The 22513-nt window shown below is 37.3% G+C and overlaps 3 protein-coding genes across 6 annotated transcripts; 1 reads left to right on the top strand and 2 right to left on the bottom strand.

The window, feature by feature from the left end:
* The first annotated feature begins 1659 nt into the window (after window positions 1-1659).
* Window positions 1660-4976, top strand: LOC137966092 (scarecrow-like protein 9). Its single transcript, XM_068812573.1, has 2 exons — window positions 1660-4615; window positions 4699-4976. The coding sequence occupies exon 1, from the start codon at window positions 2245-2247 to the stop codon at window positions 4501-4503; it is 2259 nt and encodes a 752-aa protein (XP_068668674.1). The 5' UTR covers window positions 1660-2244; the 3' UTR covers window positions 4504-4615; window positions 4699-4976.
* A 541-nt stretch (window positions 4977-5517) lies between these two features.
* On the bottom strand, window positions 5518-15294 carry LOC137966512 (UPF0161 protein At3g09310). 4 transcript variants are annotated; one of them, XM_068813156.1, is made up of 5 exons: window positions 15164-15294; window positions 14912-14946; window positions 14743-14799; window positions 13813-13953; window positions 5518-5826 (listed from the first exon to the last, which is right to left on the bottom strand). In XM_068813156.1, exons 1-5 carry the CDS (start codon window positions 15199-15201, stop codon window positions 5768-5770), a joined length of 330 nt encoding a protein of 109 aa, XP_068669257.1. In that variant the 5' UTR covers window positions 15202-15294; the 3' UTR covers window positions 5518-5767. The 4 variants fall into 4 exon arrangements, with proteins under 4 accessions (XP_068669257.1, XP_068669253.1, XP_068669254.1 ...); XM_068813152.1 differs by having other exon boundaries at window positions 14912-14982; window positions 15165-15294; XM_068813153.1 differs by having other exon boundaries at window positions 5518-5817; window positions 14912-14982; window positions 15165-15294.
* Window positions 15295-20236: 4942 nt separating this feature from the next.
* On the bottom strand, window positions 20237-20647 carry LOC137965208 (secreted RxLR effector protein 161-like). The gene is made up of 2 exons (XM_068811573.1): window positions 20533-20647; window positions 20237-20424 (listed from the first exon to the last, which is right to left on the bottom strand). The coding sequence occupies exons 1-2, from the start codon at window positions 20645-20647 to the stop codon at window positions 20237-20239; spliced, it is 303 nt and encodes a 100-aa protein (XP_068667674.1).
* Between the last annotated feature and the right edge of the window lie 1866 nt (window positions 20648-22513).

The raw sequence follows: 22513 nt of genomic DNA, 5'->3' as shown, positions 1-22513 counted from the left end.
CACCATCCACCAACACTATTAATGCACATGACTCAGGACATAATCTTCATGCGCATTACGCAGTTCATGTCCTGAGGTCATTAGGGAACGCCGAAATTCATGTCATGTACATGAACATCTATGACTCAGGAGTTCATGTCCCAAGAGTAAACGGCGGAAAGTGTTTTCCACCCGATTTTGAGAATCATCTACATGACTCACGTGCGGGGTTGTCTCTCGGGGCTCTCTCTGCCGCACACCCTCTCTGCCATTTCATTCCCGCAGCCATCTCTCGTTCCGCAACCCTCTGTCGGTGTTGCCCGCCGCCGTCGTCGTTGCCTACTTGCCCGTCCCCGTCGCCATCGCCGTTGTCCTCTGGCTCACAACTGAGGAAGACGACGATGGTTCAATTTTTTCTAAGTTAGGAAAAATTAAACTATCTTCATAAAAATCATTAATTTATAAATTTTATTTATAAAATAATTATATTTATTTATAAAATAATTATTTTTATTTATTTAATATATTTATTTTACAATTACTATATTAAAATAGTGATTTAATAGTCATAATTAAAATATTGTTAAAATAAATATTTGATAAATTATTTTTGGCATAATTATCCGATTGCTATAGTTAATTAAACCAATAGTTTTAAATTTTGTGATAATATATTATTAATTAATAATACATAAAATATATTATGTACAAATATATAGTGTGTTAAAGTTATGATTAGATCAATTTTTTCCCTTAAATTATTCATTTTTGGGTTAAAGTATATCATATGTTATTAATAAATTAATAACTCAATGTATTACTTTCGTTTTTGTTATTTATTTATTATTTATAATTAATCATGTAGGTATTTCATTGGCTCATGTAATTACCATATTAATGCATAATAAAATATCTAATTTAATTAATAAATATATTAGTATATTTAATTATACATTAAATAACTTATTCGTGTAGTAATAATGGTTGTTTTACCAAATTTGGGGTTTAAGGATTATGTTGTAATTAAGTGCACTGTAAAGGTTTAGAGATTCTCTTGTTTTTTATGTTTTTCTCATGTTAGGGCACTAACACTGGAAACTGTTTTCCAGTGCACATGAAGTCGTCAATACTAACACCAAGTGCGAAGATGATCTTCATATACATAACTGGCATGATCTTCATATTGGACATGAACTTGAACTTGAAAAATCTATTTGGGGGACTAACCCCCCTAAGCTACATTTGTTGTATTTATCACACGTAAATATTTTACCTCTCCCCTCTCATCTGCTTGCCACGTCACAAGTAACATTTTACCTGTGACATTGCAAGTGCAACTAGGTGGCAATATTGCTATTTTTTTACTGGGACTCCTATTTCGTGGGAAACGCATTTCTGGTATTATCGAGGCGGCTACGGGACAGTGTGCTCACTCTCCAGAGTGATAAGAGTGGGCCGAGTAATTAGCGATTATTTGATTTCATGCGACGTATGAAGTAGGAACGGAGCTTCAGTCCTCACCATCACCGGGTATAGCCAGCGATGTAAGCATCGTCAGATCGACGGCTGGTAGTCGTCACGCACATCCACGTTCACTGAAGCTGCTGTCGAGCAAAGCTTTTCCCCGTTACTTTTTTCCCCTCTTTAAAAAGCGGAGCGATGCTGCGATGCTGCCCCCGCTGAAGCTTCAGAGCTTCCTCTCCTTGATATCTAGTCTGCACAATAATAAGGCTAGGGTTTCTCTAAGGTACGCTTCCATCTTTAACCGTTGCTTTTCCGAAATCCTGAAATTCCTTGTTCTTGCATCCATCGAGTCGAATCGATTATCAGCCGTTGGTCTTTGTTTTCTGCGTGTAATGGAATTCATCTGGATTCATTGTTTTTTTTTTTTTTTTGTTCTGCTTGTCTGAGGTTCCTTGCATCAATGGGTGGACTGTTCTGAAATGCATTTGTAGGTTTTAGTGGTTTTTCTTTGTTCTTTCTGTTCGTGATGGTATGTGCATTTTCGCGGTGTTTTATGGATGCCTGAGTCTGTTTCAGGGCATCTGTTTATGGAGCTGTGCTGGATATGTTGGTAATGTGCTGAACTACATATCTACATATAAGAGCGATATTTTTTCTTTTCTTCGTCTTTTGACGTATTCCTTTGATACGGCTTGCTGCTAGAGTAAAGTCCTCTAAGATCTCTCTGTTCACTGGGGGTTAAGCTTCTTCCATTAAGGCTATAGTCTCCCCTTCCTCTTCCGCATAATATTTGCCAAACCGATGGTTATGGATCCGGGCCTTAGAAATTTATCCGGAGTCATGAACCAGGTCGGGTTCACACTCAATGAGTATTATCCAAATCATAATCACCGTGGGTTCAGTTTGCAATCTGAAAATCAGAACCTCATGGGTCATTCTCACTTTCCTCCCGCTCCTGTGCCGCAATATGACCCTGCTTCCTTATCGAGCTTCAATTATGGGGGAGATCCGCCAGAGGACAATGAATTTTTTTCTGATATGACTTTGAAATACATTAACAATATGCTCTTGGAAGAAGATATGGATGATAAAGTCTACATGTATCAGGAGAGTGCCGCTCTTAAAGCTGCAGAGAGATCATTTTACGAAATTATTGGTGAGAAGTACCCCCCTTCCCCTCAAAGACCTTCCTTTTATGTTGACAATGATGTGGAAAGCCCCGAGGACAATTTCAGTGGTAGTCATGATAATGTTAACAGTTGGGGCAGTAGAGGCCATGTTGATAATGGTTGGAATTGTGAAACTGGAGAATATTTTCCTTCTCAAGGTACTCTTACTGTTTCTCTTGATCAGACTACTTCTCAGTCTACTTCCGGCTCTTCAAATGGTGCCACTGATGTGTTAGATGGATTAGATGACTCTCATACTAATATAGTTAACATTTCTGGGTTCCTCACTGAAAGCCTACCTATTTGGCAGTTCAAGAGAGGAGTTGAGGAAGCAAGCAAGTTCCTTCCAAACAGTAATAAATTCATTAATGATCTGGAGAGCAATGGGTTCCGGCCTCAGGAGCTAAAGGAAGAGGTACCTGTGGTCAAGCTTAAGGTGGAGAATAAGGATCAGGGATTTCATTCGATTAATGGTTTGAGGGGGAGAAAAAATCCGCATGCTGAAGATGTGATTTTGGAGGATAGTAGGAGCAACAAACAGTCTGCGGTTTATGTTGAAGGAAATGAACGAACAGAAATATTTGATTTGGTGCTGCTCTGTAGCAAAGGGAAATCAGGACCTGCCGTGTCTACTGTTGAGGAATGGAATAAGCAAATTGTGCCAGAAACTGGAGTGGCAAAGGGTTTGCAAAATGGGCAAACAAAAGGATCAACTGGTGCCAAATCTCGTGGTAAGAAACAAGGTAAACGAGAAGTGGTGGATTTAAGGACTCTCCTAATTACCTGTGCACAAGCTGTTGCATCAGATGATCATAGAAGTGCCAGTGAACTACTTAAACAGATAAGACAACACTCTTCTCCGTTCGGTGATGCATCACAGAGAATAGCCCATTGCCTTGCAGATGGTCTGGAGGCTCGCATGGCTGGCACTGGAAGCCAGATTTATAATGCCCTTTGCATGAAAAGGACAACGGCTGCAGATCTTTTGAAAGCATTCCATCTCTATCTTATAGCCTGCCCATTCAAGAAGCTATCACATTTTTTCTCAAACCAGACAATCATGGATGCGGCTGAGAATCACTCGAGGCTGCATATTGTTGATTTTGGTATTTACTTTGGTTTTCAGTGGCCCTGTCTTATGCAGCGGCTCTCAAATAGACAGGGCGGACCTCCCAAGCTTCGAATCACTGCAATTGATTATCCCCTACCTGGTTTTCGACCTGCAGACAGAGTTGAAGAAACTGGGAGGCGCCTGGCTGATTATGCTCTGTCTTTCAACATCCCCTTTGAGTATATTCCAATAGCTTGCAAATGGGAAACCATTCGAGTAGAGGATATCAAAATTGAGGAAGGCGAAGTACTTGTGGTTAATTGCCTTTATCGTTTAAAAAATTTGGCTGATGAGACTGTTGTGGTGGATAGTCCAAGGAGCCAAGTGATAAACACAATCAGGAAGATGAATCCAGATGTTTTTATTCACGGTGTGGTGAATGGGGCGTTTGGTGCCCCTTTCTTTATTACACGCTTCCGTGAGGTCCTGTTCCACTATTCAGCTTTGTTTGATATGCTGGAAACAAATGTTGCTCGTGAGTATCCTCAGAGGATACTGATAGAAAGAGAGATCTTTGGGCGAGAAGCTTTGAATGTCATTGCATGTGAGGGATCGGAGAGGGTTGAGAGACCAGAGACTTACAAGCAGTGGCAAGTTAGGATCTTGAGAGCCGGGTTTAAGCAACTGCCATTGAATCGGGATATAATGAAGAAAGCAAGGGACAAGGTGAGGTCAAGCTACCACAAGGATTTTGTGATTGATGAGGATAGTAACTGGATGCTTCAGGGATGGAAAGGACGGATTACCTTCGCACTTACCACTTGGAGACCTAATTGGTAGACTCCGCTATCTAGTCTTTTAAATTTTGTAATAGGGGAATGGAACTGCCTTACCCATCCCTTTTGTGGGTCTTTCTCTACCTTGAAGGACAATCGACTAGACTGCGTCAGAGGTACATCTCTTTTGCATTCGGTGTATATGTAAAATATTATACTCATGTAGCAACACATTTTGACTGTTTTGTTTATTTTATAGGGCGGTCTTCGAAGAACTTCTAGAGAAGAAGAGTCACCGGAGAAGGATTTTGGAGACTGGGGGAATGGTGAATACCTCTGGGGGAAACGAGTGAGGAAAGGACCAGGGAATGGTATTTGTATACTGGGAGAATGTAGCCACGATTGGTAATTTGATTTTCATTGTCTATTGGGCCTCCCGTATATAAACACAACTGAGTGGTCTCATTTTTTAAGCCCTGTGAAAAATTACGAATACCACGGGTGGTTAGGACCGTGTCTTTGCTGCTTGTTGACCCTAATGATTTCTACGATTCACAAGCCAGCTACTTGTCTAATCATGATCGTCTCTAAGAGAGACCAGACCGTGCACGCGAGGCTCTAAAAAATGATAAAAATAATGACGGTCTGTGATCGCACTTGTAAATGCTGCGGGTGGGTTGACTACTTGAATTTTACAAGACCAACATTGGTCTTCTTTCACTGCTTTTGTTGATTCAACTAATGACCCCTCCCGTCTAATAAATAACTGAGAAGAGATTCTCAGCCCTGGATCCGACGAGAGGATAATCGCTATCGTTCTATTAAAAAACTTGGTAAGAGAAGAGTACAAGACCTCAGCCTGATGTATATTACTTTTAAGCCTAAGTGGCATTTTTCTAATGTGAGATGAAAATGCGCAAGCTTTATGGATCTTCATCAAGGCGTTCATTATGAAAAGCAATAAAAACAAAAAGAAAGCGGGAGTCTTCCTGAGGGAGACAGCAGCTCGGTTGACGTCTACTTCAAGCCCTCTGTCAACCTCACGTTTCTAACCAGACAAACCAATCGCCTACAGAGATGGTTAAAAGAGCTTCCACATTAAAAAAGTCAAGTCTGTTTAGGTTATTTTTTAGTAGGAAATGAGATCACACTCATCCCATATCCATCACACATCTCTTACCCAGGCATCACAAGTATTATTCATTCACGAAGAACCTCAGCTATCCCTGTACAAATACAACATGCGTATGCATAAATCCTGGCTTGAAAAAAAATAGTGAAAAATAAAAATAATTCATAGAAGATCTATTTGAAGCAGTTGAATTGGTTCAATCTTCAGGCGGGATTGGCTCATCAAACCATCGAGGAGGGTCAAATCCTGATCCACCTGCAAAATAGTAAAATTCTGACTAAAAGAGAATGCCCCGGACTAGCATTTTACAGAATCCCATCATAACAGGCACAGCCTTATCCTAAATCCATCGAGGCAGCATTGAATAGAAGTACATAATAACTGAAATCACAAGTTGCACACTCTTGAACTTCTTGATCGAAACAGCATCATTTCAAGAGTCCTCTCTAGTGAAATAAAGCCTCTGTGTGCTGGAAGCTTAGATCCATCGTGTACATCAGTAATAGGCACTCCTATGAAGATTTTGCTAACTAATCAAGCCACCCAAACATACAACTTGCTTTCTGTAATATGCTAGAGGTCTGAGAAAAACTGGTTTTCTACTGGAGAACCCGATTGATGCATCCAAAGCAAAAGTGTCTTTTAAAGTAGCCAATTTGTCTTAGCAAACCAATGAAGAATACTTCAATCAAATTACCATTTTACTTGAGAGAACTTTGAAGAGTATCAGCCCATCTGAAGACTGTTAAAGTTAGGACCAGGTCCATCCTACAATGGCTAACTGAATTTAGGAGAACTTTTTCCAACTAATAAACATACTTGATCTAAACCATTGTGAGATTCTTCCCAATAATTCTTCCTCTCAAGTTCAAGCCTATTCGAATAGACCACAGGCTTGAGACGTGAATAACACAAATTAGTACCAACTCAATGGGGCACAAACTGGGCCTAACAATGTAGTCATCTTGCTCTCATACCAGTTCAAGTTGCTCTAAGTCCATCCCAAAATGACTAGTTAAAGTTAGGAAACCTTTTCTCAACTAATAACTACATGACTTTACTGATATCAGCTTATGTAGGATTATTCCCATTAAACACTGCCCTCATGCCTAAACCTACTCAAATGTACAATGGGCCCTAAATGTGAACAACACAAATAGGGTACAAACTAAACAAGGTACAAACTAGACCCAAAAAACAGATGTCTTGCATTGATATTAGTTAAAGTTGGGTCCAGGTTCATCTTAAAATGATTAGACAAAGTAAGAAAGCATTTTTCCAACTAATAATCATATGACTTTTCTTGTTATTAACCTTTGTGGGATTATTCCTACTACCATGACACAACTTTAACATGGTATGAAAGTAAGACATCTACCTGATTGGGCCTGGCTTGTACCTACTTGTGTTGTTTATGTCTCAAGTTGGTTGTTCGTTTGAGTACACGAGGGAGTATTATTGAGAATTATCCCATATGGATTAATATCAGAAAAAGTTGTCTAGTTATTTATAGGGAACATGATTGGTCGAAGTTAGGAGGTCTTCTCCATAGTGACATGACTTTTCTTGATATTAACTGTGAGAAATCAGCTCAAGGGTATTTTGGTCATTTTAAATGAATGGATGTTTTATATTGTAGCACTATCTTGTTCAGCATGTTTGATTTACTCAGAGAACAAATTTTTATATTCATAGGAAGAGTAGAATGGGAGTTCTAAGGGAATGTGTTTTCTATGTAAGAGGTTCATTTTTGTTATTTCTGTAATTTATGACTTAAAACCTAATAAATAGCATTGGGGATCATGCACAACCCCCAACACAGCTCATTCAGAGTTTGTGCCTCTATTCTCTCTTCTTTCTCTATCTCTCTCCTTTTCCTCTCTCTCTCAATTTTTCATACTTTTCACATGGTATCAGAGCAGTAATCATTGCTGGGAGTACATCTTAGCCAGAAAACCTCCTCTTTATCTGGACGTTTTCACAAAATCAAGGTTTTTCAAATCTCCTGGATAACTGGTTGGTAAAAATTCATTTTTTTTCTCTCTTTTCTTTTGCCACAAACTTAGGGTTATTGGTTCTATCGTCTTTTAAAAAATTATTCATGCTTTGATTGCCCAAAAAGGTTTTTTTCTAGAGATCTTGGGATGTGTGTCAACTATCCCTAGACTTTTGCCAACATCATCAGTCTGCATGCTGATGTCAGCCCTAATTGTGGTTTATTCTTGAAAGATCTTCTATCCATTTGATTTATGGTGTTGATTTAAGCATATATCATTGGCGCACATCTCATCTCTGACCTAACCCTAGGGCCCACATCTTGGAATTTGCAAAAGTATTTGGATATTGAAATTTAATATTTTTGGTCTCTATACTTACTCTATGGCTGATTTGGGCAAGTTTATGGACCATCTAGCAATATGGATGGATCTGATGGCAAAGATGTAGTGTTTATGACATCTGAGAAGTTGACAAGACCAAATTAGTTTAATTGGGCCAGGTTAGTGAGAGTGTTCTTGAAGGGAAGGAGGACAAAGTATATCAGAGATGATCCTCCAATCCCAACGACTGATGATTGGAAAGTTGAAGACCACCAAGTTATGACTTGGATTGTCAACAATATTGATTCAACATTAAGGAATCAAGTGATGCATTGTGAAACAACAAAGGCAATGTGGGTTTCTTTGGAATATCTGTATGCTCAAGAGAGCAATTTATCTAGAGTTTATGAGTTGTACACCAATTTCTTTGGTTTGAAAAGGGGTAACAAAACTGTTACACAATATTACAATGCATTTGTGGGACTGTGGCAGGAAATTAATGTATATTATCCATTCACTATGGATGAACAGGAATTAAAAAAAAAAAAACAGAACCAACTATTGGTGGAGAAGTTTCTTGATGGCCTAGGTGGGGAGTTTGACAACATTAAGGCATAGATCTTAACTTCAGAAGAGGTACCTTCATTACTCACTACATTCAATAGAATTGTGAGGGCAGAAACAACTTTGGTATCCAAAGAAGAAAAAGGAGGTAAGGTGGCAGATGTTGCTGCACTTAATACTTTGGGCCCTAGTCCTAGCCCAGTAGACTCATTTCGAGGTTGGTCAGGTTCTGGGCAAGGTAGAGGTAGAGGTGATGGTGAGTCCGAAAGAAAGTGTGTCCATTTTGGACGAAATAACCATTACTCTGATAGATGCTAGATAAAATTTGGAAAGCCTGCTTGAGCAAACTCTACCAGCCATGAGACATGTGGAACAATTTTAGAGGTTGTTGCTTCGGTCCTAGCAGGGGGAGCAAATGAGGTACAACAACTATTCCAACAACAACAACAAATTATGCAACGTCTAGCTTATTTATCAATCGGTTCATCCTCAGCATCTATAGTTCATGCTCCTACTCCTATTGCTACTCTGGCTACTTCAGGTATGTCCGCTCTTCATGTGTCCTCTTCTCCTACCCAGATTATCGATTCCGGAGCTACTACTCACATGTCAGGTATGTCATCCTTGTTTTCTAACATGAAAGAGTTATCACATATAAAACAAGTAAATTTAGTTGATGGGTCTGTTTCCTTAGTCCAGGGCATTGTTTGTGTCTCCTCAGTTTGCTTTACTAGTTTCTAAATTTCCCCTAAATCTGTTGTCAGTGAACCAATTAACTAAGTCTATGAATTGTTCTCTGACTTTTTATCCTATTAATTATCTATGTCAGGACCCGCAACAAAGAGGAAGACTGGTTCCTCGCGAGAGAGAGGTGGTTTGTATTATTTGGAGAGCCACTTGCTAGATAATACACTACATGCACTTCATACATCTGCTACCCCATTCCAATGACATTTGCAATTAGGTCATCCTTCACTAGCAAAACTGATTCTAGTCTTTCCAAAATTTCCTTCCAATCTTATACTTCAGTGCGAGTCATGTCAGTTGGGCAAACATCATTAGAGCTTCTTTCCAACCTCACATCATAAGACAAGTCAACTATTTGAGGTTATTCATTCTGATATTTGGGGTCCTTGTCTTGTAACAAGTCTGTTTGGGTCTAGGTATTTTATCTCATTTATTGATGATTTTAGTAGGTGTACTTGGGTCTATCTCCTTCAGGATAAGTTTGAAGCTTTCGATGTATTCAAACTCTTTTACAATGAAATAAAGAATCAAATTTCGACTTCTATTCATATTTTGCGTACTGACAATGATCTTGAATTTACGAATCATAAGTTTGATAGTTTTTGTCAAAATCAAGGGATCATTCATCAAACCTCATGAGTGTTTACTCCACAACAAAATAGAGTTGCAAAGCGTAAAAATCGTCATTTCCTAAAAGTAACTCTCACTATAATGTTACATATAAAGGTTTCTAAGCACTTTTGAGGTGATGCAATGCTTACTGCATGCTACTTGATCAATAGAATGCCTTCATCTGTCCTTGAAGGTAAAATTCTCATTCAGATTTTGTTGCCTTCATCTCCATTGTTATCAATTTTGCCTCGTGTATTTGGATGTGTTTGTTTTACTCGTGTTATGGGATCATCCAAAGATATGTTATCTCCTTATGCAATTAAGTGTATTTTTCTTAGGTACTCTCGTACACAAAAAGGGTAAAAGTGTTTTTGTCCATCTACTAGAAAAACATTTGTATTCGCAGATGTCACATTTTTTTGAGGATACACCCTTTTTTTAGTCTACTACTCCCATTGATGTACCATCTTCTTCTCTAGTTTCTGAGTCAGTTATTCCCCTTCCAGTTGATAGTTTTCTTGGGCCTACGCAAAATACCACTGTTGAGAAACCCTTGCAGGTATATCAACGTCGATAGGTGCATACCTCTCAGCAAATGACCTTATCTCCCATGTAGGATCTTGACTCATCTTTGTCTCAAGATCTTGAGGTAAGTGATCTGCACCTACCCATTGCTTTAAGGAAAGGTACTCGTCATCCGTTGTCTCATTTTGTGTCATATAATCATTTGTCTAACGACAACAGAAAGTCTGCATTGTCTATCTCTACTTGCACTATTCCATCTTCAGTGCAGGATGTTATATCCTCTCCACAGTGGAAGCGAGTCATGGATGCTGAGATGGCTGCCCTGTTAGAGCGAGAAACCTAGCAATTATGTGAGTTACCTTCAGGTGCTACAATGGTTGGTTGTAGTATACAGTCAAATATAGGGCTGATGGCTTGGTTGAGAGTATAAAGCTCGTCTAGTGGCCAAAGGATATACACAAACTTATGGTGTAGATGTGTTTGAAACTTTTTCTCCAATTGCTCAATTATCTTCGGTACACATTTTGGTGTCTATTGTTGTTACTCAAGGTTGGCCCTTATGCCAATTAGACACAAAGAATGTTTTTCTATATAGTGACCTAGAAGAAGAGGTTTATATGGAGCAACCTCCGGGGTATGTTGCTCAGGGGGAGATGCACAAGGTATGCAGACTCAAGAAAACAATCTGTAAGCTGAAACAAAGCCCTGGTGCTTGGTTCGAAAATTTTAGCCAAGTAGTGATGTCTATGGGCTTTTTTAGAAGCTACTGTGATCATTCGCTGTTTGTCATGAAAAGGGCTTTGAGGATCATAGTTTTACTTGTATATGTCAATGATATTATATTGTTTGGTAGTGATACCCATGGAATTGAAGAAGTTAAAAAGCTACTTGCTACTCTCTTCCAGCCCATAGACTTGGGAGCATTGAAATACTTCTTGGGTGTTGTAAGTTGCAAGAAGCAAAGGACTGGTGCTATCTCAAAGATAGTATATAATTGATATGTTACATGAATATAGATTATTGGGAACTAAACCAGTAGATACTGCGAAGAAAGTCGAACTCAATCTACATGATGACCAAAGTGTAGAATTGAATGATAAAACATTGTATAGGAGACTGGTTGGGAAGCTCATATATGCCACAGTTACGTGCCCAAATATATCTTTTGCAGTAAATGTAGTAAGTCAAGTTTATGGAACACCCAAGGAAGGTTTATCTTGAAGCAACTCAAAGGATCTTGAGATATCTCGAGGGAGCACCAGGTAAAGGTCTTTTCTTTAAAAATAATGGCCACTTGAAAATTGAGGCCTTCTCTGATACATACTATGCTAGGTCAAAGCTAGACAGAAAATAAAACATGGGCTATTGTGTCTTTCTGGGTGGCAACTTAATCAGTTGGAAAAGCAAGAAACATAATGTTGTAGCTAGGTCATACATAGAAGTGGAATACAGGGCTATGACACATACTGTTAACAAGCTCATGTGGGTGAGATCGGTCTATAGGGAGTTAGGCTTCCATCAGATTGAAGTCATGACAATGTTTTGTAATAACCATGCCGCTATATTTATTTCCAGCAATCTAGTTTTTCATGAGAGAATAAAACACATAGAGGTGGATTGTCATTTTGTTAGAGATGCCGTGATGAAGAAATATATGATCACCTCCTATATTCGTTCAACTAATCAACTAGGAGATGTCTTCACCAATGCATTAGGAAAGCATGAATTTAAAAAATTTTGTGACAAGCTGCGCCTCATAGATAGAGAGTGTAAGAAAATCAGCTCAAGGGAATTTAGGTCATTTTACATGATCGGATATTTTATATTATGGCACTATCTTGTTCAGCATGTTCGAATTAGTTAATGTAAAAAAAATTATAATCATAGGAAGAGTAGAATGGGAGTAACAAGGGAATAAGTGTTCTCCATGTAAGAGGGGTATTTTTGTTATTTCTGTAATTCATGACTTAAAACCTAATAAATAGCATTGGGGATCATGCACAACCCCCAACACAGCTCATTCAGATCTTGTGCCTTTTTTCTCTCTTCATTTTCTCTCTCTCTCCCCTTCTCCTCTCTCTCTCTATATATTTTTCATACTTTTCACATTAACCCATGAGGAACTATTTCCAGAAACACTCTCCTCTCATGTCCAGGCCTCCCCAAACAAACAAAGAATCTGATATGTGAACAATACAAACGGGTAGAACTAAATAAGGTGCAAAGTGGACCTAACAAGGCAGACTTCTTGCTTTAATGCTATGTTAAAGTTGAGTCCAGATCTATCCTAAAATGATTAGTCAAGTTAGAAAACATCTTAGTGAGTAATAAGCATGGGATTTTTTTTATTATAGATTAATGTCAGACTATCATAACTCCCCCGTGTGTGGGCTCTCTTTTAGTGCCTCCAAGACATGGACAATATTGGGTAGAGGTTCATGTCCACATACCCACTCTGATTCAGTATCAAAGTTCCATCCGTGTTCATCCCAAAATGACTAGCTGAAGTTAGAAACCTTTTTCCTAACTAATAACCATATGACTTCGTTTTTATATTAACCCATGTGGGATCATTCTACTAACAAAGACAGATGACAGATTTTTTTTGGAAAACTTAAAGAGATTTTATAGAAAAAGAGAGGAGATGTAAAAAAATCACCCCAATACAAAGGGGATGGAGGCAATAACAACAAAAGATTATAATACCCAGTAACCACCAAATAAAAACAGCCTAAGAGAGCAGCTAACAACATGTTAGAGACAAATAATCAATTCCAGCCCTCTCTCACAATTTCATCAGTTGTTGAATTGGGAGATCCTGACCATCAAGTTATAATAACATGCAGATTAATTTTTCCAAATATATATAGTTCCTTCTGCATGATATCATCTCTAAATTACAAGAGAACATCTTGATATTATCTACTTCAAGACTTCTACTTGGACTATGAAGAACTATCATAGATTGTGACCATTAAGCATCGTATGATAATATGAAAATTCTTTTTGCCAAATATAGATTGTTCCTTCTGCAATCTCTAAATTAAAATAGACAAAACATCTTGATATTACCTATGCCAAGACTTCAATTGGACTCCGACAAACTATCATATATATTGCAAATCATAACACATCTATTCCCTTACTAATATGGAAGGAGGCTAATAAATCTCTTATATAGATTATTTCTAGTATCCAAAATAGGAGAGATATAGAAATATAAAAACCTGATTTCTGAAAATAACTAACTGTTAAGCTGTCCCACATCTAACCACTGAAAGCCAGAAGGTTATAATAAGAATTGTAAAAAGTTGCAAGGACTCTCATTGAACGTTCCTTCTACTTCACTTGATGCAGTTCCATCAATCAGGAAATTTCTAAGAAAATTTGAAATTGCAAGAATAGATTGAAGTACAACTTACTTTTCTTCTCAAAAAAAAAAAAAAAAAAAAAGAATGGATGGAAATCTACTTACCAAAAGGATTACAACGGCATAGACGCCATGCTGTCAAAATTGTGCCCTTTGTGACACCATATCTTTTGTATGCTATCATTGAATACTCACTGCAGCTTGGAACATACCGACAGCTAGATGGCAACAATGGTGATATTTCCCCTGCCACAGAAACACATATCAACAAGAAAACCCATCAGAAAAAAAAAGAAAAAAAAATCCTCAGCAACTTAAAATATCATTGGTAGAGATGAAATTTTTTTAATTATAAATCGTTTGACTAAGTCAACGTCTGAGAGGCAAAATCTTCTATTCTCACTTGAAAAGCAGCCAGCCATTAAATCCAGAATTTTCACAAATCCTCTCAAGATCCATAAAGATGCTCACAACTTCTCCACTAAGAAATATTTTCAGTATCACAAAAGTTATAGCAGTTATGCGGTTCAGATAGACAAGGAAAATTTGATCAGGTCCTTTACAAAAACAGAAGGTCAGTATTAGTTTTCTGCTTCTTCCTTGGAGTTTTTTTAGTACATATTAACATTTAACACTGTAATCAAGGTTGGATAAAATTTGATAAATGATTTTGTCATATTAAGGGTTTCTTTTTCGTTTCAGCGAGCTGAAGGCTCTAATAGCAAACATAATACCAAGTATGCCCCCTTCAAGTAACGTTTCTACTGCTACAGCTTCTAACACCTTAGTATTGCTACTACTTGCTGCTGCTTCTCATCCTTATAAGTGTTTTCTTTTTTGCTTATTATTTATCCTTCTATTATAAATTTCAGTTTTCTGCTGTCCTCCCTCATGCAAGATTAAGCTTAGGAGTCGAAGATTTCTATGGAGTTAATCATAGGTCGACATCAAAAGCATAATGACAGCAGAACAAGAAAAAAAAACTCAAATGGCAGAGGACTTGAAGAATTCATTTATGAAATGAAAGAAACTCACTTTTGTAGAAATTTAGCATGGTTAATGCCGCTCTAACTCCTAAACTCACTTCGTCGTCTGCAAAGAGAGAAAGAGCAGCAAAAAAGCACATATGTAAATTGAAGAAGGCTAAATTTGTCAAAACTGAGACAGTAATGGCAGCAAGGTGTGAATCGGGTAAAAAATGTACCTGGTGTTTCCTTCTGGTTCGCATCCTTTCTCAATCTTTTGACGGCGAAAAATCGGGTAGGCCGATTTTTCCAGGGAAAAATTTGAGAAAATGCTTGTCAAATATGAACCGCGTGAAAGAGTTTTATGTGGATGAAAGATGAGAAATAGGCAAACGAGTCTCCGTGTTTTTTTTATTTTTTTATGAAGGAATCGAGTAAAACCCATTTCGTCTATCCAAAATTTAGAGGGCGTTTGAGTTAAGTAAAGTTACCGTGTTATTGAGGCTTTTGAGGAACAAGACGTGGCCATGTGGCTGCAGAGAAGCGAATGATTTCAATTCAGAGCGTCGAATTTCAGCGCTGGGCAAAGCCAGAGACGCCACCGACGCCATCTCTAGATTCTTTCAATAATTGCTAAGGAGCGCGGCAAAAGTCCTTTTTTTATTTTTTTTTATGAGGCAATGCGTATACTCATACGAAAATTACACTTTGAAAATAGATTATCTAGTAAATAGGTGAAAGTAAAAATGAAAGTGACTTGCAGTGTAATCTTCTTTTACCTAACGAAAGTATTTTTTATGTCAATGTATGCAATGGGAAGTGTAACAAAAAATACATATTTTTTGTGTTACTATGCACAATAGAAAGTGCAACGGAGACCAAAATAAATTATGGGGGGAGGGGGGATTGTTGAGCCAGCAAGTGAAAGTAAATTCAGTCGTCATGGGGAATTCACTTTTGCTCTAACGAGTGAGAGTGAATTCACTAGGTAATTCATTTTTTGCTCGAACGAGTGAAAGTGGATTCACTAGGTAATTCACTTTTACCCTCAACTTTTCTTACATACTAATAGGTTTCAAATCACTTTTCACTAGTAAAAGCATTTTTTCCCTCAACTCTCCCTACATACTAATAAGGTCTTACAACAGTTTAGTGGATAGTCTAAAGAAGAACTATGATGTTTATCACTTTATTTACAGCATATATGCCAAAGTACAAAGCAGATCGTAAAGTCTAAAGAATGCCTATTAGGTTCTCACAGGTTATCGCTTGATATGGGACAAAAAACCTCTTAAAAATCTTTAGAAATTATTAGAATTTAATTCACTTAATTTATTTTAGATACATAAATATATTTAAAAGTACTTGAAAATAAATAAAAAAACATATGAGATATACCAAATTTGCAATATTAGAGGCTTAGGGTTTGTATGCATTAAGGAAAATTTTAAAGCATGGAAAGGAGAATTAGAAATAAATGAAAGCTTAACCTCATCATAAATCAACTATAATAGAATAAATATATATTATAAATATTTCTAAATTCTAATGGTAGAAGAATTAGTATATAGTATTAATTAGGACATGACATTAATTTATAATGGATTTAATAAATTATTAATATTACTTTAGTATTATAATATGATATTTAATATTTATTTTTCTAGTTATCATACTCATTTAAAATCTAGAAAATAAAAAATTGAACACGACATGGTATATTAATGGCCTAATGAGTGGTTAAGTTGAAATTTGAAAAATTATAAAAATAATTATATTACCATAACCAAAAAAGTTATATTACCATGACATGGTATATTAAGATACGAACTTATAAAATGAATAACTAAAAAAATTCAAGAGTTACAAAGTGGATACAAATAGATTCTGGAAAATTGATATTCATAAGGCTACTGCCCTTAACGAGTTATAGTCCATGAAAGAAATATTCCAACCCAATTTCAAGGAGAAGGCGAACATCAGATTGCAGTTGACTAATGGTTGAAACAAAGGCAAGTCTCCCCCATACAATTAAGAAGGATCATTGCAAGAGTTAGAGATACTACCTCTGCATCATATAGATTGCAGTTGACTAGTGGTTGAAACAAAGGCAAGTCTCCCCCATACAATTAAGAAGGATCATTGCAAGAGTTAGAGATACTACCTCTGCATCATATAGATTGCAATTGACAAATGGTTGAAACAAAGGCAAGTCTCCCCCTTACAATTAAGAAGGATCATTGCAAGAGTTAGAGATACTACCTCTATTGTATATATTATATCCCCATATCCCCCCAAAAAAAGGTTTAAATATTTATTATTATTTAATATAATATTAATTTTGATTTTATTTATTATTTATTAACTTAATCAGTATAAATATTATGAATTATACTATAATTAAATTTTATTATTATTTGTAATGATAATTGAGAAATACGTTACTACATTAAAAGTTTTATTTATTATTTATACTTTTAGCATCTATTTATTAATATCTATTTACTAAAATTAAATATTTAATTTTATCAAACTTAGCTTGAAAATCTTAACATGTACTCCAATATCAAATATTTAGTAATCTTATCATAATATCAGTTTAAAAATCAATCTATTGAATTTCTAGAAAAGAGAAAAACTTAATTGACTTGTTATAATTTGAGTATAATGAGCCTCTATTTATAATAGAAAAAACTAGTAGAATCCAATCATGATTAAACTACACCTGTCCCAGTTACACCCAATGTTAAACACTAAAGATAAGTCTTAGAACAATTGAACAACTTGACATAACTAAAATACCTTGAACTAAGACTCTTTTGTGAGGTATGACTAAATAGGCTCAATGATCTCTTTATTCGATAGGCCAGCCCGACACTCTGCGTGGTTATATTCGTACATGTTTTTGTGCTCCCTCTTATCTCCCCCTTTTCTCACTTTTTTATTTCCCTTGGTTTCTCCACCTAACCTATCCATGAGCTAGTGCTCATCTCCTCTCGTCCACTCTTCTTCCTCTTCTCTCTTTTCTTAATCCCTTGTTATTCTTAGGTGAAGAAGGAACTAGAAATCAACAATCACCACCAAATCAAAACGAGGGAAAATGCTACTTAGAGGCCACTTAAGCACCACACAAGCAAAAGAGTTAGCACGCAAGTGACATGTGGCACTAATAGGAGCTCCACGTGACATAACATGGTCTAAATCATCCAACACGTGGTAAAATACTTAACTCCACCACATGTCATAATCTCAAAGAATGAAGACTTAGCTCTACCATGTGTCATGATCTCGAGTGAGAACTTGGACCTGCTATATGTTGTATTCTCACCAGATGAAGACTTGGTTGTTGACCGTAGGTTGATTCCATGTTACTTTTGTTGATAGCAAAGCTTAAGTAATATACAATTTGCAAACGTAGGTATTTCAGATACTTCACTGTAGAATTTTGGGATTTCATAGTGGAAGGCTTTGATCAAGGTGGTGGAGAAAGAGAGGAGGACGAAGAAGAGAAGAAAAGAAAAAGAGAGAAGAACTGAAGATGAAGAGAAGGATGGCTTTGTTGAGAGAGAGAGCTCTTGAGAGAAGAGAGAATAGGCTATGGACGAGTACGAGAAGAGGGGAGACTTGATGTTTCACGCTATGCCTTGAAGTTCTTATTTATAGTTGTGGGAGGATGTTTACCATGGCTGCAATGCCTTCAGGACTACAAACTTCATGAAAGAAAAGGTATAAGTGAACTAACATCATCTTGCATAATTACACCCTTATGTCATCCTTATGAAAATCATATTATTTACCTTCTTTGCCACCCCTAGGGCGTGGGTGAGAAGTTTCTCCTTTTTACAAGTCATACCACCCTTCACGTGGGTGCCTTCTAACACTCCTCTTCAAGCTGGTGGTGAGAAGACATCATATATCCCTAGTTTGGTGCTCATAGTGGAAAGAACTTTCGAGCTAACTGATTTTGTGGGTATATCCACAAGTTTGTTGTGAGATGAGATATGTTTGAGACTTATAATGCCTGCTTGCAGCTTCTCTCTGATAAAGTGACAGTCAACTTCTATATGCTTAGTTCTTTCATGAAAGACTGGGTTGGAGCAACATGGAATGCAACTTGATTATCATAGTGGAGTTCCATGAGGCCATTTTTGCTAAATCCCATTTATGCTAGGAGAGATTTGATCCATAGAATTTTGATTACTGCATGTGCCATAGCTCGATATACTGCCTCGGCATTGGATCTTTCCACTACATTTTTTTCACTTTTCCATTTCACAAGATTGCCTCCAACTAGGATACAATACCTTGAGGTGGATTTCTATCATCTGAATATCCAACCCAATCTGCATCAGCAAGGCTTTGAGTGTTGAGATGACCATGGCACTTACATTATAGCCCCTGTCCCGGAGCCTTCTTCAAGTATCTAAGGATTCTCTCTAGTGCCTGCTAGTGAGAGATCTGAGATTTGTGCATGTATTAGGTAACAACACTAACTAAAAATGAGATATATGGTCTAGTTACGATAAGATATATCAGTTTTTTTTACCAATCTTTGGTACTCGCCCACATCAACATCCTCCCCAAGCTTGCACATAATTTCACATTTGTATCTATCAGGGTGTTAGTAGATTGACATCCCATCATTCTTGTATCTGTGAGCATATCAAGTGCATTCTTTTGTTGTAATAGGATATCTCATGCCTGGACCAGAGGACTTCAATACCGAGGAAGTATTTGAAAATTTTATGTTAGGAATTAGACACCCTAATTCCAAACTAACAAGAGTAATAATAATAAACACAGAAAAAGGGAAAAACAAGCATGAAAAAACAACAAGATTTATATAGGTTTGCCTCAAGGTGAGACTGTCTTGTCTTCTACTACTGTAGTAATCCAATATAAAGATGAAATAGTTTACAAGATAAATCACACACACTTACAGGTGTTTTCTCAAACCTCTCTCGAGCTACAACTTCATCTCCTTCATGGTGATGATAAAACTCTCATAGCGGTGCCCCTCAATCATAAAGAGAAAATTAGGGCAATCGCGATACAAGAGTAAAACTTCTAAACTACCCTTAATGAAATAATAATTAATATATCGTGGACCGGGCTGGGGCTCCGCTTCCACACCCCAGAGAGTCCCCTCCCCCTTCCAACCCCCCACAACGACCTTACCGCGAAGGTCAATCCCCTTACCAACTCAACGTAGGGCGTTGATTAGGCTCCACAACTTAATAATCTCCCACTTGGAGACTAATCCATCATCAATATCTCCTCTGTAGTGGCAACAACTTCTCAATCCTCAGAGAGAAGTTCAATTGAAGTTTCACACAACTTCAATTTCTCAATCGTAACAATCTTTGTCGACACATCAGCCGAATTTTTGACTTCCTTGAATCTTCTCAAGTGCTAAGGCTCCATCCTCCAGGGACAATCTGATGAAGTGATAACGCACCTGTATGTGCTTTATTCTGGCATGATAAACATAATTCTTTGCTAAATGAATAACACTCTGATTGTCACAATACAACACATTCTTCCCATGTTTGTGACCTAATTCTTCACAGAAAGACTACAACCATATAATCTTTTTTGTTGGCTTCGGTCACAACAACATATTCTGCCTCAATAGTGGAAAGAGCAACTATCTTTTGTAACTTAGAGACCCAACTAACTGTTGTAGCACCCAATGTGTATACATATCCAGTGGTACTCTTCCTACCATCAATGTCTCCAGTCATGTTAGTATCTACATAACCCTATAATCCCAAGTCTGACTTTTTGAAACATAAGGCTGAGTCTGTAGTGCCTTTTAAATAATTCAGAATCCACTTCATTGCTTCCCAATATTGTTTACCTGGATTACTCATATATCTGCTCACAACTCCCATTGCATGAGCTATGTCTAGTCTAGTGCACACCATGACATACATGAGACTGCCAATAGCATAAGCATAAGGCACATTGTCCATGTTGGCTCACTCCTGCTCTATAGAAGGTGACTACTCCTTAGATAGCCTAAAGTGACTAGCCAAAGGAGTACTCACTGGTTATGCATAATTTATGTTAAATTTACTCAACACCTTATTCACATATTCTTCTTGTGACAGTTTCAAGACATCAATGTCCCTTCTAATCCTCATTCCAAGGATTTGTTTTGCAACACCCAAATCCTTCATTGCAAACTTATTGGACAAACCCCTTTTCAACTTATCTATTTCCTGTTTGCAAGCACCTGCTATCAACATGTCATCAACATATAGCAGTAAAATGATATATGAGTCGTCAAGTTTCTTCACATAACATCAATGAGTTGCCTAGCACCTCAAGAAACCATTACTATTCTTAAAGGTCTCAAACTTCTTATAACTATACAAGCTCTTTTAAAGTTTTCACATTGTTTTCTCCTTTTCTTGTACTTTGAAACCCTGTGGCTGCATCATGTAAATTTCTTTCTTCAAATCACCATGAAGAAAAAGTCTTCTTATCCAAATTGTTGAATTTAAGACCCCTTGATTGAAAACACGAGCAAGATGAGAGAGGGAGAAGAAAAAGAGCAAAGAGAGAGAGAGAGAGAGAGAGAGAGCTCCGGTAGAGAGGAGAGAAGAGAAAAGACAGAAAAAGAGTTTAGGCTAGAGAGAGATTCTTCATGACTTGAAAAGTCGAGAAATTGATTGAACCCTTCAACCAAGACCCCTATTTATACTATTTTTATTACATATTTATAGATAAGATACCATCCCTAATATCTCTAATTACATCAATCACGATTATCCAAATCTGCATAAATCAAGGGAAGATAAATCGATTACATTAATCAAGGAAGATTGCTAAATCTTCCAACTCATGTGATAAGGATGCTAGCTCATGTGTTGACTCATCATGCCACCTCACATGATCATGGTGGGTACCACCTTGTAATTCTCCCCCTCAAGTTGGAGGTGAGAAAATATCGTAATTGCCTAGCTTCCTGCAAATGGTGGACAAGATCTTATGAGTGACTGGTTTGGTGAGAATGTCTATAATTTGTCCTTGTGAGGAGATATGTTTGAGAGATAATATGTCGGCTTGGAATTTCTATAATCTACTTCAATGTGCTTTGCTCTCTCATGGAAGACCGGATTTGAGGTGATATGTGTTGCCGCCTCATTCTCGCAATGTAGATCGATAGGGGCTTCTTTATAGAATCTCATTTTAATGAGAAGGGATGTTATAGACTCAATAGCACACCGAGTCACTCAGAGGAGGAGACAATGACTCACCAAGTAACCTACTTTTACTTTTATTAATTATGTTGCTTTTAATTTTGAATTTGATTGATTATGTAATAAGACTTGAAGGTAGGGACATAGTTGGGATTTATAAACCTAACCCTAACCTATCTTGGCATGAATGACCCTATTTAAAGGGTAAGGAATGAGAAATAAAGTAAGTTCAGAATTAGCATAAACTAGGGTAATTTAGGTCTTGCTAGGCTCCCTATTCTAGGGTTCTTGGCGTGAACTCTCTTGGTGGTTTGCTGCATCCATTGAAGAGTCCTTAAGAAGATCGTGGGAGGAAGGGGAAGAGGAATCACCCTTCTCTTCCAAGCTGCAAGAGCAATCTACCTCTGCCACGAACCAGCAGCAAGAGGAGCAGGTTTGCGTGGGCCTTATCATCAAAGGAGGTGGCTTTTGAGTCGCTGGTTGGAGGAGATTTTCAAGAGGTATTTCTGATTACCTTTTCCGTGTTTGGAAAGGTCTTCTTTGGTCTCTTTTACGTATAAGATAGTAGATGCATGGTTTTAGGGATTTATACCTGTTGACGTGAGTTATAAAATAGGGGTTTCATATATGAGT

This window comes from Aristolochia californica, unplaced genomic scaffold (assembly GCF_029961685.1).
Source record: "Aristolochia californica isolate CCGP_79_NKW_82.1479 unplaced genomic scaffold, dmAriCali1.0.hap1 SCAF_5, whole genome shotgun sequence".
Lineage (NCBI taxonomy): Eukaryota > Viridiplantae > Streptophyta > Magnoliopsida > Piperales > Aristolochiaceae > Aristolochia > Aristolochia californica.
This window is presented reverse-complemented; position numbering and strand designations above follow the sequence as displayed.